The sequence below is a fragment of the Podarcis muralis genome, chromosome 10, assembly GCF_964188315.1.
Source record: "Podarcis muralis chromosome 10, rPodMur119.hap1.1, whole genome shotgun sequence".
Classification (NCBI taxonomy): Eukaryota; Metazoa; Chordata; class Lepidosauria; order Squamata; family Lacertidae; genus Podarcis; species Podarcis muralis.
This window is the reverse complement of record NC_135664.1, coordinates 2,493,270-2,512,661: the sequence shown is the minus strand read 5'-3', so window position 1 is coordinate 2,512,661 and position 19,392 is coordinate 2,493,270. Positions and strand designations below refer to the sequence as shown.

At 43.4% G+C, this 19,392-nt stretch overlaps 1 protein-coding gene across 4 annotated transcripts; it reads right to left on the bottom strand.

Annotated features, from left to right (window-relative positions):
- Window positions 1–527: 527 nt before the first annotated feature.
- On the bottom strand, window positions 528–17,497 carry PRPF18 (pre-mRNA processing factor 18). Of its 4 annotated transcripts, XM_028746283.2 has the most exons (12): window positions 17,347–17,497; window positions 16,528–16,605; window positions 16,011–16,037; window positions 12,643–12,750; window positions 11,312–11,425; window positions 10,349–10,495; window positions 6,964–7,011; window positions 6,028–6,096; window positions 5,531–5,671; window positions 3,093–3,164; window positions 1,858–2,013; window positions 528–1,681 (listed from the first exon to the last, which is right to left on the bottom strand). In XM_028746283.2, exons 1-12 carry the CDS (start codon window positions 17,410–17,412, stop codon window positions 1,601–1,603), a joined length of 1,107 nt encoding a protein of 368 aa, XP_028602116.1. In that variant the 5' UTR covers window positions 17,413–17,497; the 3' UTR covers window positions 528–1,600. The 4 variants fall into 4 exon arrangements, with proteins under 4 accessions (XP_028602116.1, XP_028602119.1, XP_028602117.1 ...); XM_028746286.2 differs by lacking the exon at window positions 6,964–7,011; XM_028746284.2 differs by lacking the exon at window positions 16,011–16,037.
- Between the last annotated feature and the right edge of the window lie 1,895 nt (window positions 17,498–19,392).

Genomic DNA, 19,392 nt, shown 5'->3' with positions numbered 1-19,392 from the left:
CCTTGGGTCAGATGGTAGGAGCAGAGAACTGTCATTTTACTGCAGTTCTATAAAGGGCTAATCACATGTATGATGGCATTAAAAATAATGATAAACTACTTCAGGAGTATTAAAACTTCCATTATTTAGTGGTAACAAAGAAATCTTTACAACTTATCCCTGTGTGACGGAAAAGTTTGTTTACTGAGCAGGTTGAGTCCCCGAGTGTTTCTCCCCCTGCCAGCAAAGAGTTCCAAGGGAGGCGGAGTGGAGGGAGAGACGGGGAGAGATTCCTGGGGTCTGTGAGGAGAGCGAAGATGCAGACCCCGGTTAAAACAGGCAAGGCACAGTCCCACACGGTGTTTTGCGGGGAAATGGGTCCTCTGACAGGAAAGGGCAACAGTGGTTCTGAGGCCAAGGAGGATTTGGGGGTCTGCAGGGAAACAGTCCAGTTAAAAGCCGACGTTCCTGAAGTGGGAGTGGAGAAGTCTGATCTATGGAAAATGCGTAGAAGAAAGTAACCTTAAGCCCAAACACCATACAGCCTATAACTTGAGACAGTTTACGTTTTAATAAAAAGCAACAGCAGTTTGTTACATTTCTGTGGAAGAGGAAGAACCAAAACTCCTTCTTCAGATCTCTTACAATAAAGTCTGTTTGCAACCTGTTTTCCCAAGAGAAAACCCCACTGTCGCTTGTGATTCATTCTCCATTGGGGATTTCACCTGAGGGAAAGGGAAACAGGGCTGGCCCACGGGCGCCAGGAAGAGAGGGCACCGCTGGCCCTGCTCCTGGTAAAAGTGGAGAAGGGTTCTCTGAAAGATCTTTTCCTTTTACCTGTTACTTAACAGTGTAATTATCATGATCCTACAAATTATTGTTCAAATTTTGGTGCCAGAAAAATCCTCCAGACTCCCCCCAAAAAGACAAGATAGCATTTTATAAGATAACAAAGTCATTTTATATATATATATATATAGATTTTTATTCATATTTGCACATATATACAGAAAAAACATAAACAAAAAATTCACCGATAACGAAGTCATAATGCACAAAGACAGAGGCAGCAGGATGCCAGTTTAGCTGGACCAGTTCTGTTCACCCTAAAGTTCTCACACCACAGTGTGGAGTTAAGTGTCCTGGTGACAATCATGAAAAATAATTTCTGATACAAAAGTGAATGAATCAATCAAAAGCTTGGGTGCATTTCTTAGAAATATATTTTTCCTATAAATGAAGTACCAAGAAATTAATATGTACAATGATAAATACAACTCATGTTTCAAAACTGTGATGAAATCAGTCCTTATAAAGCAAGGAGGCTCAAAATCTAAAAGGCAAGGTAGAACTGAACTTTTGCTCTGATAAAAATTAAAGGAAAACACACACATATACAAACTTGTCCTCAAGCTAGCGAGACAAGCCGGCAACATGTTCCAGCCCAGGACTTGAAGAAGACATAAAGGTTCATCAAAAGAGAAAATGAATATGATCTGTGCGACTGAGCCTCAGTAAAGCCGCATGCCTTTCTTCTCCCAACCCAGCTCACTCCAATTCCCAAACGGAGAGCATTTCATAGAGACTGCTTTCTTCTCTCATAACCTGCGTATCCACATTGTCACAGCGCATTGTACTCCACACATTTGGATGGGTCGGTAGGGAAATGTTTCTGGCAAATGGTCATCAGCCTCTTCAAGCCCTGCAGAGATAAATACAAGAATGGCATGCTGGTAACCAAGACCAGACGCGGGAGAGTTGCAGCCCCGGGGCCGAGCGGGGCAGGTTTAAGCCTCCTATTTGTGCTTACAAATGCTGAACGCTTAAGACTAAAGAAAGTGACTCTCCGGACAATGGATCCACCACTCTTTATCTCACCTGGATGTATTTCCTCTGAGTTTCATCATTCAGAACGTGAGCCACGTGCTTTGAGAAAATCTTCTCTCGACCAGTTCGCGCATGGATGCCCACCATAGTGACGCCGATAGGCCAGGGAGCGTTCCCAATGGCCATCTGCAGATAGGCATCGTTAGCCTGCAGAAATAAAGGCAGGCAACTGACGGACAAGGCAAGAGGCACCAGGGGAGGAACAGAGCCTGCAGGGACAGCTAAAAGAAAGCCAAGAGCCCCATCTTCAGATTTTGTGGCTAATAGTTCTAGAGCCACAGGCCAGAGCACACCTGCAGTCCTCATGCTTACAAGCTTTATGCAAAATGGCTTCACAATAATTATTACTTTCACTGACAAGGCACCAAAATTAGCATTTCTTGAAACAGTAAAAATCTTACTAGATCAGTTTAAAACAAAACACACAAAAAACCCTATAAAATACAGCACTCCCCAGATCTCATTAATCAACACAGAACTTTTCAGAAGCTTGGATAGCGTTATGTGATTAGCCCACCCTGCCCAGTCAGTGTCTGACAATGTCCACATGCAAACCTGAATGTTAGCCGGTCCAAGTCTCAAAGAATCATACAATGCAATATGTTCTCCCATCCCTGCACCTGAAGGGCTAAACAACAACTTATACATGTTTGAACCTGCATTTCTATGCTTATTAGAGCTAATAATATTTCTCTGAAGGGTTAAGCTAGAGACCCTTTCACATCCCTTAATGCAGGGGTGGGGAACCTCCAGCACGAGACCTAATCAGGCCCCCCAGGCCATTTGGCAAAGTCACACTTAGTCGCCAATCGTCCAAAGTCCCATATGACATCAGATGCAAGTGGTTAAAAATACAGCTGGGCTAGGCCCAAAGGGGCTTCCAAAGAGCCCTGCACAGGGATTTGAAGTGCTGGCGATCAGCTGATTGTGGGGGCTACAAAGCACAGTGCAGGGTTCTTTGCAAGGAGTCCTGGGCTGGACTTTGAAGCCCCACTGATCAATGGTGCTTTGAAGTCCCAACAGTCACCTAATTGTTGGGGCTTCAAATGTCACTTCACATCACTGTGACACCAGGTGATCGAGAGGTAGATGTGCCACCCCCCCCCCATCAATTTATTTATTTTTTGCTCGAGGGAGTGATGGAAGAAGAAGATCTGGCCTGCACCTGCCTCAAGCGAATTAAGCCACAAAACACAAATATCATTGACTCTGTAAAAGTTCAGTACCTTCACATACTCCCTTTGCAGCATGAACTTGATAATGTCCGTTATTGATTCCTTGATGTCAGCAGGGATATTCTAAAGACAAAACAGCAAATATCAAGTAGGCAACGAAACTCGTGATTCTCATACCACACTATATCTTAAATAAGACCACAGACATGATCAATCCTCACAGCCAAAAACGCTTACTTTTGGAGACAGTAAGAACTAGCCAGCCTGAGAGAAAGCCAGCTCCTTTGTTTGTGCCTGAGTGACTGAAGCAGGCACACTTCCAGAGCAGCATGTTAGTTCCTTTGAAAGCCAGCCCTTCTGCTGCGCTGAGAGTGGCTGCAAAAGCCAATCACACCTGATACAGAGACAGACCAGAATTAGAGAAGCTTGACCTCAAGTGGGTAATTATGCTGCGAAAAAAGAACACACCTTTGCGTGTGAGTGGAGGGTTCAGACTTACAGCTTTTATATATTTGCAAATCTGCAGGGAAGCAGCCAACCCCACTAATTTGCTTTGTCTAGAGTACTGTTTCTCCTTGCTTTTCCCAGCCACCCCAGCAACTCAGCCACCACTCCCGTCGTGCTCCAGCTCTGCTCCAGGCTAGGAGAATCTGAGTGGCAGAGGCAGGCAGCTCACTGTTGCCATGCGCCGAGTGTCCTCATGGCTCTGCTTCACTATCCTTGGAGAGAAAAACATGAGCACTGGAAGCTAATCCACTAGGATAAATGAGGAGTCTCCCTGGTTACTTAACTTATACGCAGAATTCATCATGCGAAAGGCTGGGCGGGATGAATCCCAAGCCGGAATTAAGATTGCCGGAAGAAATATCAACAACCTCAGATATGCAGATGACACAACCTTGATGGCAGAAAGTGAGGAGGAATTAAAGAACCTTTTAATGAGGGTGAAAGAGGAGAGCGCAAAATATGGTCTGAAGCTCAACATCAAAAAAACGAAGATCATGACCACTGGTCCCATCACCTCCTGGCAAATAGAAGGGGAAGAAATGGAGGCAGTGAGAGGTTTTACTTTCTTGGGCTCCATGATCACTGCAGATGGTGACAGCAGCCACGAAATTAAGAGACGCCTGCTCCTTGGGAGAAAAGCAATGACAAACCTAGGCAGCATCTTAAAAAGCAGAGACATCAGCTTGCCAACAAAGGTCCGTATAGTTAAAGCTATGGTTTTCCCAGTAGTGATGTATGGAAGTGAGAGCTGGACCATAAAGAAGGCTGATCGCCGAAGAACTGATGCTTTTGAATTCTGGTGCTGGAGGAGACTCTTGAGAGTCCCATGGACTGCAAGAAGATCAAACCTCTCCATTCTGAAGGAAATTAACCCTGAGTGCTCACTGGAAGGACAGATCGTGAAGCTGAGGCTCCAAGACTTTGACCACCTCATGAGAAGAGAAGACTCCCTAGAAAAGGCCCTGATGTTGGGAAAGATGGAGGGCCCAAGGAGAAGGGGACGACATGGTTGGACAGTGTTCTTGAAGCTACCAACATGAGTTTGACCAAACTGCAGGAGGAAGTGGAAGACAGAAGTGCCTGGCGTGCTCTGGTCCATGGGGTCACGAAGAGTCAGACACGACTAAACGACAACAGCCTCACCCATCTGTCTTCCCTCCGCCAATCCCTTGCCTGTGCCCGCCTTCTTCCATGCCGCCAGTCACGGGGTGGATCTGCCTGTCACTGACTGGCTCCACCTACTGTTCGTCTTCCTGCCTTCTCCCCTACCATTGCCAACTGTGCTGCTCCACAAAGCTCCTGCATCCTGTTTTCCACAGTGTGGTGAGTTCAACACAAGTGTGACTAACAAGAGAGCTGAGTTCGGCTCGAAGAAAGGTTTCACATCTCTACTCCTCTTCCATGGATTTCTAGGTGACTTCCTGTGGGTTACTGCACATCAGCCTTAATTTCTATCTATAAAAGGGGAATTACTGTCTTGATCTTGTGCACAGGCAGACATGTTGAAAAAGTGAATGTTAACTAAGACTAGAAAGAAAACTGGCAAATTAAAAAATGGCTGGTTGTTCCCCATTTGGAACACACTGAGTAAAGCACCTTTAGGCCAAGTCCCAACCTTTCCTGCCTCATACCTGACATCACACATGGCATCAGATGTAGGGCCGTTGAGCATGGCTTAGCCAAAACAGCCTGGAAGCCCAATGGTGAAGCTTACAGGCCAACTTTGGCTCACAGGCTGGAAATTCCCCTCCACTGTGCTACATAGTTAGAAAAGGGTGACTGAAAAAAGCAGTCTTGCTTAATTCCAGAATCCCTAATACGGCAAAACCTTTATTAGGTCAATCAAAACATGTGATTCTGAGTTCTCATCATCAAGCTAGATTGTAAACAAAGTGTGGAACGGAGGGTAAGAATTGTCTGCTGGTAAAACATTCATGCCTAAATCTAGTAGAAGACTTAAGATAGTGTGTTGCTGAAGTTACCCTTTTCCGAAGTTTTCTGAACAGAGGTCTCAGGTATGATTCTGTCTGCTTCTGAGTGGCGCTGTTTAGTTTGCCTTGTACACCACGTTTCACATAATCTTCTCTGGCGTTCAACTCCTTAGCCCAGACTCCAAGAAGAAACTGAAGATGACAAACAAATTTAAGCCATACTGCCACACAGTGGCTAAATATGAACAGTGTCCATAAACTAAAGCTGCAACCCCATTCATTTACTTACAAAGAAATAGTACTTGCAATGTTAGTTAATTCTGGATAGATATGTATCTGATTGGGTTGTAATTATTTCCTAGCCAGATGGGCGGGGTATAAACAATAAATTATTATTATTATTATTATTATTATTATTATTATTATTATTATATCATACTATAAATGAATCACAACATTTTCCATGTAATAGAATAGTCCTAGAAAATGATGATGCCCCAGCCATGATTGCTTACAGGCCAGAGGTTCTTGCTTGTTAGGCTACTTACCTTCAAGAATTTGGTTATGATATCCATGTCTTTATGGTCATCCCCTTGTCCTAAAGATTCTCCCAAAGCCTGAAAAAGAGATTTTCCATTGAGATGTCTTCCAAAAACAAAAATAGCTGATGCAAGTTTACATAAAGAACATAATATTACAGATAAAATTAGGAAGTATTTCACAGTGTTTTTGAAAGGCTCTCCCTTTAAATTTCGTAAGTCAGGGTTGAGAATGCTAACCAAGTCACATCCCAGTGTTTACTCATATATTCTATGGAATTTTTCAGTTTGTTCCTCTGAACAAGAGATTCCCCAGAGACACAGCTGAGTGCAGATATGACATGTTATCTCAAGAGTGGTGCTGCCATCCAAGACACAACAGAGAGGATGCAGAGACTCATCAAATCCAACAATTGTCTTCCATTCCTGCTGATCATCAGGAAAGGTCTGGTTCCTTGGGCCACAGCCAGCGCTACCCAAATGATGAATTTCTGGTAAGAGATGGGCTACAACTCATGAGGATGGGGGAGATGTGTTTGGCAGGAGCCCCACAAGCCTCATCATGTGGACTTTAACTAACTAACCCTGCAGGGAAGGTAACCCAAAGCCCAGAGATAAGAACTGAGCCATGTATGAGAGACAAGAAAGGAAAACACAGGGCAATGAAGACGATGCCTAGCAAATTTCCAGTAAATACAGCACGAAAACTGAGAGGGTGAGGCACCCATAGATTTCAATGTCTATGTACTAACTAGCACACAGCAGTATGGGAAACTAACAGGATGATTTTAACACCCTAATACAGGCAGGTAAGTTGACCCAATAGGTCTAATTGACACTTGATGGGACGAGGCTTGTGAATGGATGTTAGAAGTGATGGCAGTATCTTGTTCTAAAGGAATAGAGTCCAGAAAGTGAAAGGGACACAGACACAAGCACACACACCTGCACAGAAATCCATGAATCTGAGAGTGGAAGCTCTGTTGAAAGCATCTGGGTAAGGATAAAAGGAGAGAAAAACAAAAGTGGCATCATTGTGGCAGCATACTACAAATTACCCAGCCAAGTGGAAAATGTGGGTGATGATTTTCTACAACAGATTACAAAAAGAGAATATGATGGTTGTAATAGAGGACTTCAACTGCCCTGGCATCTGCTAACAATCAAACGTCTAATAAATTTTTGCCTTCCTGATCAACCTGCCAAAGGAACAAGAAAGGAGCTGAGATCTTGGACTTAATAAAGACCTGCTTGATGAAGTGAAAGTGGTGTGAGCCTTGGGGGAACTATATCATCTTGGAACGTGTGATATATATATTGTGGCACAGCCTAAGTCTGCATGCAACAGGTCTTAGGTTCAATCCCTGGGGTCTCCCAGTAGGGCCATCACTGAATCCTGCCTGAAACCCTGGAGAACTGCTACCAGCCAGTGCTGATTCTCACCAATCAGTGGTCTGCGTTGGTCTAAGGCAGATTCCTATGTGATAGCAAGTGAAATACAAACAAAGCCAAGTTGGATTTGTACCTTGGGCTTTAAGGAAAGACAGCTTTAGGAAGCCATAGAATTCCACGACTAGAAATTCTGAATAAGAAAAAAAGAGCACAAGTGGAATGGGAGATTTTCAAATGTGGAAATAGTGAAAAAACAGTCGCAAACCATTCCAGTGAGAAAACAGGAGACATCCAAAGAGGCCAGTGAATGCACAAAGAGCTCTCCAATGAGAAGACTTTAAAAAGACACATCCAGGAGACCGAGGGAGGCATATATGAGGAAGGACAAGTTTGATGGAGGATCCCAAACCTGTAAAGATGGTTTCAGCAAGGCTGAAGCCTGGAAGAAGCAAAAGCTTGCAAGGGATGCTAAAAACAAAAATATAGGGATTCACTGGATATGTTCAGAGCCAGAAGAACAGGAAAGGGGTAGGTCCGCTGCTTGGACAAGTTGAAGAAATTAATGACAGGTGATGGACAGAAGCCGGAACCACTCAATTCCAATTTTGTTTCAGTGGCCCCTAAGTGGAATTGTATTCAAACTGGGGAAAGTAGAACAAATGGTATGAGGTGAGGCAGCCCAGGAACACTGCTCTATGTGAGTTCAAGTCCCATGGGCCAGATAAATTATACTGCAAGCTGTTGAAGAAACTTGTAGGTTTTATTTCAGAGACAGTTACTGTAATCTTTGTGAATTACTGGGAAACAGATGAGGTTCTGTAAGACTGGAGTTGGGTAAATATTGCCCCTATCTTCCAAAATGGGGCGGGGTGGAGTTGGATCCGGCCACTCAACTTAACACTGATACCCAACAGATTATTAAGTGTCCCTAAACATTTGAAAACAATGCACTGATTATCATTCATCATGTGTTTAATCTAGAATAAATCATCCACATAAGCCTTACCCTTTTTTGAAAGAATTAATGCTTTGGTAGTTCATGGCAATGCGATGGACATAGTGTATCTTGATTTCAGCAAAGCCTCTGATCAAGTCTCCCGTGATATTCTTATTCACAAAATGATAAATATGGGCTGGTCAATTCTACTGTTCAGTGAGCAACCATAATCAGCAGGTGCTCCTTTAATGGCAAGAAGTCTCAAGAGGACTGCTACAAGGCCCTAGCCTTGGTTCCTGTGCTATTCAAAGATTTTCTATAAATGACTAGGCTGAGGGCATAGTGCAGGCATTCCCAAACTCGGCCCTCCAGCTGTTTTGGGACTACAACTCCCATTATCCCTGACCACTGGTCCTGTTAGCTAGGGATGATGGGAGTTGGTAGTCCCAAAACAGCTGGAGGGCAGAGTTTGGGGGTGCCTGGCATAGTGGGTATCCTTATAAGAACTGCAGATCACATGAAGCTGAGTAGATCTAATATCAAAGAACAGAGAATCAAGATTCAGAATGACCTTGACAGGTTGCAACACTGGGCCAACATGATGAAAGTAGAGATAAATGTTAAGTCCTGTAAACAGGTACAAAAAGGACAGAAGTTTAAGATGGGGAAGACCTGGCTTAGCATTAAAAACATACAGGTGTCCGAGTTGATTGCAATCTGAACATGAGCAGGGCAGTGTGGTGTGGCTCTTTATAAGAAGTTAATGTAATTTTAAAGTGGCGCTAACAGAAGCATGAGTGTTCGGATCACAAGGAATAGAGTTCCACTCTAGTCTATGCAGCTGAAGAGTAGTGCACCCAGTTATTGGTGCCATGCTAGAATACACTGATAAACTAGAGGGTGGCCAAGATGTTGATGGGTGAGGAAAACACGTCCTATGAGAAACAACTGAAGGAGCAGTTTGTTTAGCGTAGAGAAAAGGAAATTAAGGGGAGATGTGATAGAAGTCTCCAAGTCAGACCTCACCTGGAGTACTGTGTCCAGTTCTGGGCACCACAGTTCAAGAAGGACACTGACAAACTGGAATGTGTCCAGAGGAGGGCAACCAAAATGGTCAAAGGCCTGGAAACGATGCCTTATGAGGAACGACTAAGGGAGCTGGGCATGTTTAGCCTGGAGAAGAGGAGGTTAAGGGGTGATATGATAGCCATGTTCAAATATATAAAAGGATGTCATATAGAGGAGGGAGAAAGGTTGTTTTCTGCTGCTCCGGAGAAGCAGACACGGAGCAATGGATCCAAACTACAAGAAAGAAGATTCCACCTAAACATTAGGAAGAACTTCCTGACAGTAAGAGCTGTTCGACAGTGGAATTTGCTGCCAAGGAGTGTGGTGGAGTCTCCTTCTTTGGAGGTCTTTAAGCAGAGGCTTGACAACCTTATGTCAGGAGTGCTCTGATGGTGTTTCCTGCTTGGCAGGGGGTTGGACTCGATGGCCCTTGTGGTCTATTCCAACTCTATGATTCTATGATTCTAAGTTCCGGCTTCCTTAGGAAGAGACTGTCTCAGGTAGAGAGCACATTTCAAGCCATTATAGCAGCAAGCATATGGGGGAACCCATAATAAAATTCAAAAGCCTCTCCATGACAGTCTCCTTCACATTTTAGACAAATTATGCCCTCCCCAATAGGCTTCTTAAAAAGAGCAAGTAAGGGAGTCATTAAAAAGGCAATGGAGGGGGTGCAAGTTTCTGCCAGCCTCCATGCAATTTGACCACTATGGACAACTGTTGCAGAAATTTCTGCAGTCCAATTGTCTCTTGTCTAAATAAATTAGTAGGAAATTATAAAACTTGTAAAGTTATACAAATGAGAATTATGCACATTTTCTCAATCTGCATTCTTTTTGCAAGTAGCAGAATCCATCTTCTCTTGGTGCAGAATTTATTTACCAGCATGGTGCCTTGGTCACAATTTGAAAACAGTAAAAAACAATAGAATACCTCCAATTCTTCAATGGTTGTGTTCTCTTCATGGACTTTGAGATCATTCTGTGTCTCATCCTCTCCCTGTTCCTGCCCACCCACAATTTCATTCAGATACTGCTGGTCTATTTTATCCAAAGCAGCCTTCAGGTCATTCCTTAATCCCTATGGAAATAAAAACAAGAGTTGAGAGTATGCAGAGTTATCCCAGGAACTGTCATAATTGAAACCCTGAAAAAATAGGTTTAAATATCTTACATTTTTTCTATACAGAATTTGAGTATCATGGCATCATACTACATAACCCTGTTAGTTGTTTTAAACATTAATAAATAATATCATAAATAACAATACTGTGGGAGTATTGCTTTTATTTGTTACTATGTGTATTTTTGTGTTTTAATGTTGTAAACCGCCTTGGGATCCTTGGATGAAAGGCAGAATAGAAATTTAATAAATAATAATAATTGTATAATCATGATTTAGCATTAAGAGAGAGTTCATATCATTGGAGAATCCTACACAGACATCTCTAAGGGCATAGTGGGCCTAATAGTAAAAGAAGTGTCATTCACACGAGCAGCCACAATTTGAGTGGTGGCAGTTCTCTTTCTCTGAAGCCAATAAATGCATGAACTGATCCCAAGTCTCACTACAGCAATATACATAAGTTGTGACTTCTAAATTTGTCCTCTAAACAACAAAAAGCTTACAATTGAGGTTATCTGTAAATCCAAACCATTACTTACAACACTAAAGTGTAGTAATAAGTTGATAGAGAGCACTTGACAGAAGTCAAGATGACAGAAGGCACTTTCTGTATCCCTCTATGTGGGATTATAACATTATATATTTATGAAGTATATACACAGGTAGGGGCACAAGAAGCAGGATATCCATGGCTATAATGTTACAGGTGCACCAATTTTGCACAGGGACAGTCCTTTAAATGATCTCTCTTATGCTTATGCACAGATTTACCTTGTTGACTTCTGGCGCTAGAATTTCTATCTTTCGCAGCCTCTGAAAGGCATCATAATCTGTTTCTCCAAACAGTCTGATAGGTTCACCCCTTTCTCTCAATCTCCTCATGACCTGGAAAAAGTCAAGTGTTTCTTTTAAACAAATGAAGAAAATAGAACAAACAACCCATTCACATCCCCACAGGGTATTACAACTCAAGCACTGTGCTTCCTTATTTTCACGAAATTTATCGTTCCTTGCTAAAGAGCACAAAATGGGCAGCAACATACCTAATGATGACTAGTGGCAGCTGTTTAAGGGTAAAGGGACCCGTGACCATTAGGTCCAGTCATGGCCGACTCTGGGGTTGTGGCGCACATCTCGCTTTAGTTAAATATAATTACAAAAATTGCACCTCTGATCTATGGAGCATACATGAGTAGAATTCTGTGATGAATAACGGGAGTTCCTAAGCCACATTAAGTTGGGGACATTTAGGCTACATTTTGGGGCAATACATACAGATATATGTCTGAAATGTGGATGGAAATTAATACATTATCTCCAATGAACTAGGTCGGGGGTTACCCATGTGGTGCCCTCCGTATACTGTTGGGCTACGTCTGCCCCAACCAGCATAACCAGCAGTCAGGAATCATGCTAGTTGTAGCCCAGGAACGCTTGAAGGGTTGGGACAGATGTAACACAGCTTCCATCCTCTTTCTAGATTGAGCTTTCCAATTTTACAACAACTGAGGAATATGTCTATAGCTTGGAATATTTATTTAAATCAGGATTTGAAAACAGTTTAATATTGTCTTAAAATCCTAATTCAACAGGAAGCCTGTTGAGACTTAATCATGATTAACAAATGTCTGACATACTCAGCAGACCCACTGAAATCAATGTGATAAGAACATTTATTTCAATGGGTCTGCTCTAAGCATCTCTAACATTAGGCATCAAACAGTGATATCCTTGTAAATGCAGTTATGGTAATAGGAAAATCACTCTCAAAAGGGTAGGGAGGGAGGGAGGGAGAACTCCTGATCTCTTACCTACCTGAAGTTAAGAGTAAGCCATCATTATGTCTGCACTGGCTACAGGTAAATCAGTAAAGTACAAGTTACTGATGCGAAATTTTTGCTGCCTGAAAAGCTAGTCTGATGAATATCCTCATATATTTAGCTAGCTGATTCCCTGGTCTCTTGTACAACTTCATGGGCATATAGTTAATTCATGATAACTATAATTTCACACAGTAAAATATAAATACTCTGCAGATTTGTTAATCTGGTAAAGGCAAAACAATTATCTGCATATTGCCAGCTCCATATATTTGTCTTTACCTCTTGTCTAGAAAGAGTCATAGGCAACTTCTCCTCTGCCAACTCTAGTTCTAATACTGGATTTGATGCAGTTACTGTCTTCTCCTCCTCTTCCTCTTCCTGCTGAACCTAGGTAGAGACAAGGAACATAACATAACCAGTTTTAAATATGGGCACAGAAAAAGTCTAAACTTCTAGGAACACTGATTGCTTCTAAGAGCAGCTATTAGCACTACACAGCACAGCCGACATGCAAAAACCTGACCGTAACCTCTAAGACGTGCCAGTAATATAAAATAATTTAGAATTCGCTTTGTCCTGTCTACAGAAGTTTCATATAGATAAACTATAGGCTGCAAGCATTCCTCAGTTCTCCACTCCACAAAGTATGGAAATAATTATAATTTCAGACAAAACAAAGCTAGCGTTTTTGTGAAGAGAAACCTGCTACATATAGTCAATATGGTATTCAATACATTGAAACTATCATGGTGATATGCATAACTCATCAGCCACTCAGAAAATGGGCAAAAGGAGAACTATGTTTACTACATATAGCAACTAGACAACTATATACAGTAACTGAAAACTATGGTTTCCAATTGTGATTTGGAGGCACACTATGGCTTGCAAAAACCAGTCTGCCCAATCCAGCTAGACTGGAAAACAATGGGCAAACCAGGAAAACAGAGCACATACAAGGAGGAAGAAGCCAAACCACAGTCTGCCATTACATGTGAACTGAGGCTTGAGAAAATATCAGCTATCACCTGAAATGTATGTTGTCAGGACCCACCCTATTTATTGTGGTTGTATTTTTTGTATTTTTTAAACTGCTTTTTACATTGTAACCTGGCCTATGGGGACGCGGGTGGCACTGTGGGTTAAACCACAGAGCCTAGGACTTGCCGATCAGAAGGTCGGCAGTTCGAATCCCCGTGACGGGGTGAGCTCCTGTTGCTCAGTCCCTGCTCCTGCCAACCTAGCAGTTCGAAAGCATGTCAAAGTGCAAGTAGATAAATAGGTACTGCTCCGGCGGGAAGGTAAATGGCATTTCCGTGCATTGCTCTGGTTTGCCAGAAGCGGCTTAGTCATGCTGGCCACATGACCTGGAAGCTGTACGCCAGCTCCCTCGCCCGATAAAGTGAGATGAGAGCCGCAATCCCTGAGTCGGCCACGACTGGACCTAATGGTCAGGGGTCCCTTTACCTTTTTAACCTGGCCTATGACATGAGGGTGAATGGTGGGTAATAACAATAACAATATTTTTCTGTGCAAACTATTATACCCTGGTTGAAATGTCTCATACTTTCAAGAAGTGTGATATCAGCCGTTCTCTACCATAGACACAGGTAACAATTTCACCTATCAATGCAGAATGCCATTCAAGCATATCTCTATTCCTTGGGGAAAGCTCCACAGTGCACATCTGGGACCATTTAAGTAGTAAGCAAAAATTACAGTGATTTTTACAGAATAGCAGCCCTAAGTTCATTGTATAAAACAGTATTTTAAAATGCATTATCATACACCCAAATAGCTGTGAAAAAGAAGTTGGTTATGATAATAAAGGAGTTAAGACCCAGACAGGGGAAAAAAAGATTTAAGCCATTTTACCAGTGGGATTGTTAAAAGCAATGTCTGCACCAAATAACATAAAATAAAAGTACTTTCAGGACTTTAGCAAATGCACCTTCATTTGCAAAATGTCAGAGTTTTTTTGCTTTGTTTTAAACACACTAACAACATTTCAATGAAATGCAGAGATCTGGGAGGCTCTTGGTGAGCTAAAATGTCTCATAGTTTTGTTTATTTGAAAAGCAACTGGCTCCATCCACACTCCTAATATTTTAACCAAGTTTCTCTAAGTGGGACATAAGCAACCAGGTCAAACGAGAAATTACACAGCTACTTGATATTATTGCCATGTAAGTTAGTAAAACTGTAGTGACAGCCAGAAAATAACAGAAACGCTTTCCTTCATAGTTATACACAAGCCAGTGCTCTTTTCTGGGAATACTCAAGGAAATGCAGTACTGGCACCATTTTTCCCCAAATGTTAAAAGTGTGGCAATTACTGTAACAACTTCATGCTGAGTACCAGCACCTTTTTCTATTATAAAAGAAAAGCACCCTCTCTGGCAGGCTCCCTCCACACATTCTGCCTCCTTCCTCACTCCAAAGTTATTCCGCCACGGCACTCCATTTCACTCCTGCAGCTATAGGCCTATGCACAATACGGTATCTCATTAAGTCCTGGCCCCACCAGCTTTCATCGTAAGTCCAGTGATGATGGATGATATAAGTCATAACACTCCTCCTTCTAACAGAAGTTATAAACCCTATCTTTTCATAAATGTTGCAAAGGAAATAAAAATAACAACATAAAATACCACAGAATCATAAAGTTGGAAGGGATCCTAACAGTCACTTAGTGCAATGTAAGAATATTTTGCCCAACAAGGGGCTTGAACCCACGACTATGAGATTAAGAGTCTCATGCTCTACTGGACTGAGCTATCCCAGCAATCCTACTTCATAAAAGCGAAGTTCCACAGCATATTTGAAATATGTTAAATTGAATACTGGTAATAATTCTGTCTAAAAGAAACTTGATTTTAATAGACTTAATGACTTGTGAAATATATATATAGGCCTGACACTACAGGATACTGTAGGATACTATGGGATATATCAGATTATGACCAACCATAATGAGACCGGATAAAATGGGCCTGCTTTAGGCAGCAGATTTTGGGGTCCCAAAAGAAAGGCAGCAAATTGGCAATTATTTAGTTCTATTACTTCCCATTACTAAATTTCCACGCTACAATCCTCACATCCAAACTGCTTTGATACAATCAAAGTGAGGTGGAAAGAAGAGCAAAGGCCTTCCAGGTGACTTATTTGTCATGATGTGTCTTACGTATGAGCTTAGTTATTATTTGACCCCAACTAAACAACAAGAAATGCAAGCTGCATTTCATAGCCTTTCAAGAAGTGGGCACTCTTGGCTAACTGGTTGAGGCTACTCAGAAGTTAAAATCTATTAAATTCAATGGGATTTATTCCTAGGTAAACAGGATTAGGATTACAGCCTAAGAAAAGAAGGTATACATCTTTTACGCATTCAGGCCACCACCCCCACTCTCACCCCACAATGGAGCCAGCATCTAGAAATTAGCAGCCTCTACTTTGCTTTACAAAAGGGTTGGTTATATCAGATCCAGGGTACATGCCTGCTGGAGCACAACTTAAAAAGAAAAGCTTTATTCTCAAGCAGCCTCATGCCCTCCACAGAAGAAGCCAAACTATAAACACAAATTCAAATAGCTGCATACTCATGCATGCCTCTTCCTGCATTGCAAACTTTTCTTGGAAACTCATACCTCTCCTGGTGGCTTCTCGTTTACAGGCTAAAGTGCAACAGTGATAGAGTGAACAAAGAATTATTCATTTTTTAATAAATTAAATAATAAAAAGGATAGAGGAAACATAAACACAGCATTCACCATTCATTTATTTTTAACACACCTATTTGTAATTTTTCCTAGCCATCATATTGTAACTAACTGTTTAAAGTAACTCTAATCTCTCTCACACACAAACGTTTTGATACTTTCATTATCCAGATTCTAGAACTGTAGAAATTTTTTCTACATTCCAAAAATCTCTTAGTTGCATGCCCTTTATAAGTTATTTTATTTAATGTATTAAGATCTGACACCATATATTTCTTTTCCCTGCCTCTTTGAGTAGGGGTTCTTGATTCTTCCAATTTTTAGTCACTAATAACCATGTTGCAATCCGTGTATTTCCTACTAATGTATTAATACATTTTAAACTATGATTAAGCAGACACTGCACAGCTAGCCAGAATCACTACCATTACTGCTTTCACATTACCTTGCAACCACATCTTTCAAAGTATGCCTCTTCTTCCTTCTTGGCCAACTCACTACGCTTAAAGTATTTTTTATTTCCCTGAAAGAAAGGAAAGTAGTTACTACATTGTGATGTTTCATAAACAACTAACATTTCTTCTTTCAGTAATGCGAAGCACAATGGATGGGCTGTCAGATTCATAACAGCTCAATGATAGTTAACAGGAACCAGTACCAACTAGCACACTAAAGGGGGAAAGGTGCTCTCATCTAATATACAATGCCGTGAATATAAAAAGGCCACCAGCACATTCTTCCCATATGGTCCCAGGGCATATCCAGAGACAACTGCTGGCTTCCGGGCACTGAAAAGCCCTGGCAGCCCCAAAGCCAGGCTGGTGCGGGCAGAGCTTTGCTCCTGGGCAGCTGCTGGGAGGCGGGGAGGAAGGAAGGAGCAGGCTGCCCGACGTGAGCCAGGAGGGAGGGAAACGTCTTCCATGCCTGACTGACAGTCTCTGGCTGTGGCAGATTATGGGAGCGGCGGGCGGCGAGCTCTCTTTCGGGGAAGCTCATCCCGCTCGCCGGCCTCTCATGTCTGGCCTTTGTGTGTCCCCCCCCCCCCGGGGGCGCCAGAAACACCGGCGAGAGCGAGCAAGAGGCGCCCCCGCAGAGCCCGACTGGCCAGGCAAAGGCAGCGCTCTCCGGCAAAGGCCGCCGCCAGGCCGAGGCTCCGCGCTCAGGGAGGGGGCCCCGCGCCGCCCTCTGGGGCCCCGGAGACACGGCGCGGAGGGGCCGCCCGGCAGGAGGAGCCCCGGCCCCGAGGCGCCTCTCTCCCGCTTACCCCGAGCAGCTCCTTCTCCTCCAGCAGCTTCCGCTTCCGCTCGATCTCGGCCTTGACGACGTCCATGATGGCGCCTTCGCCTCAAGCAGCCCCTCGCCGCCGCCGGAAGCCCCGCAGCCAAAGCAGCCCGGCCGCGCAGCCGCACTACTGACGCCCGCCTCAGACGCCGCTTCCGGGCGAGGAGAGGGCGGCAGCAGCGAGCGGAGGATGCCGGGATGGCCGGAAGAGAAGCGGGCGCCGTGTTGGGGGGGGGGGGCTAGGATGCCACGCAAGGGGCCAAAATGGTGGGAACCTTTTGGGAAAAGTGTATTTCCGAGGTTTGAGGCCTCATAACATCACTTTTGGGGGGAGTAATACCATAAAATTATATATCAATGGAAGGATATTTTAATGAAGAATGTAATGCAGTAACTTTTATGAAGGATTATTTATTACAACAGCAGTCATAAAAGAAGAAATGTGAAACACATAGAAGAAATTAGATATACAAAAGTTCTCACCATGTGTCACTTAATAGTTGGGTAACCTTTAGCTTTAATTACGGCTTTACAACACCTTCCCATGGAGTGAACCAAGTTTTTCAGTTCAGCTGTAATCATGTGAAACTAAGATTGAATTGATCGCTGAAGAATTGATGCTTTTGAATTATGGTGCTGGAGGAGACTCTTGAGAGTCCCATGGACTGCAAGAAGATCAAACCTCTCCATTCTGAAGGAAATCAGCCCTGAGTGCTCACTGGAAGGACAGATCCTGAAGTTGAGGCTCCAAGACTTTGGCCACCTCATGAGAAGAGAAGACTCCCTGGAAAAGACCCTGATGCTGGGAAAGATGGAGGGCACAAGGAGAAGGGGACGACGGAGGACGAGATGGTGGGACAGTGTTCTCGAAGCAACCAGCATGAGTTTGACCAAACTGCGGGAGGCAGTGGAAGACAGGGGTGCCTGGCGTGCTCTGGTCCATGGGGTCACGAAGAGGCGGACACGACTAAACGACTAAACAACAACAAGATTGAATTATTGCCTCTATTAATTGGGTTTTATTGCTGGGTTGCTTCTAACTAACAAGTTTCTTTGGTCGGCTCCATAGATTTTCAATTGAGTTAAGGTCTGGGCTATGTATTTTTGGGCATTTGTTGTTGTTGTTTAGCTGTGTCCAACGCTTCATCGGCATTTTGGGCATTTATGGCATTTACATTCCCATTAATGACACAAATTCTGGCCACACCTTTGGCTGTCATACAACCCCAGATCATAACACTAATTGGGTGTTTCACAGTAGGTGTAATGCAAGTAGGATGTACCGTATTTTTTTCTTGATAATACACACCTGACCATAACACACGCATAGTTTCTAGAGGAGGAAAACAAGGGGGGGGGGATCTGAATGAAACAGTGGATGTATCATTTTTGTGCTTCATGCTGTGGCCACAGACATGTGATTTGACAGTGAGTTTGGGGTAGCCCAATGCAAAAATCCTGAGAATCCATGTGGATCTGTGCTTTGTAACCACGTTTTTGCACCATTGTGGCCCGAGGTAACAGTGGGTGTGTGATTTTTTTGGTGCAGGTTGTAGCCATGGACATGCTATGTGATCTGATGGTGAATTTGGGGTGACCCAATGCAAAGATCCTGAGGATCCATGTGGATCTGTGCTTTGTAACCACATTTTAAGTGGGGAGGGAAGGAAAAACACAGAAGGGACAAGGAGCACAAGAGGGGTGTGCGGAGAAGCAGCTGGCTAACAATGCAGGAGAGGGGTTTAACGGGAGGGAGGAAAGGAAGGCAAAAGTTTTCCCCCACCCACCCGAGCCAGCCCTCTCTCTCTCTCTCTCTCTCTCTCTCTCTCTCTCTCTCTCCCTCTCCCACCTGCATTTTCCGGCTGCCTGCGATGCTGGACGCAGCAGCAGCAGCGGAGCACAGAGAGGAGGTGGTGGCTGTCGGCTGCGCTCCTAGCCGACGGAACCTGAGCCGGGTGGGCTGGAGTTTGAGCAAACACAGCAACCGAAAACAGTGGGCAGTAAGACCCTGAGGTAGAATGCAGGAAAG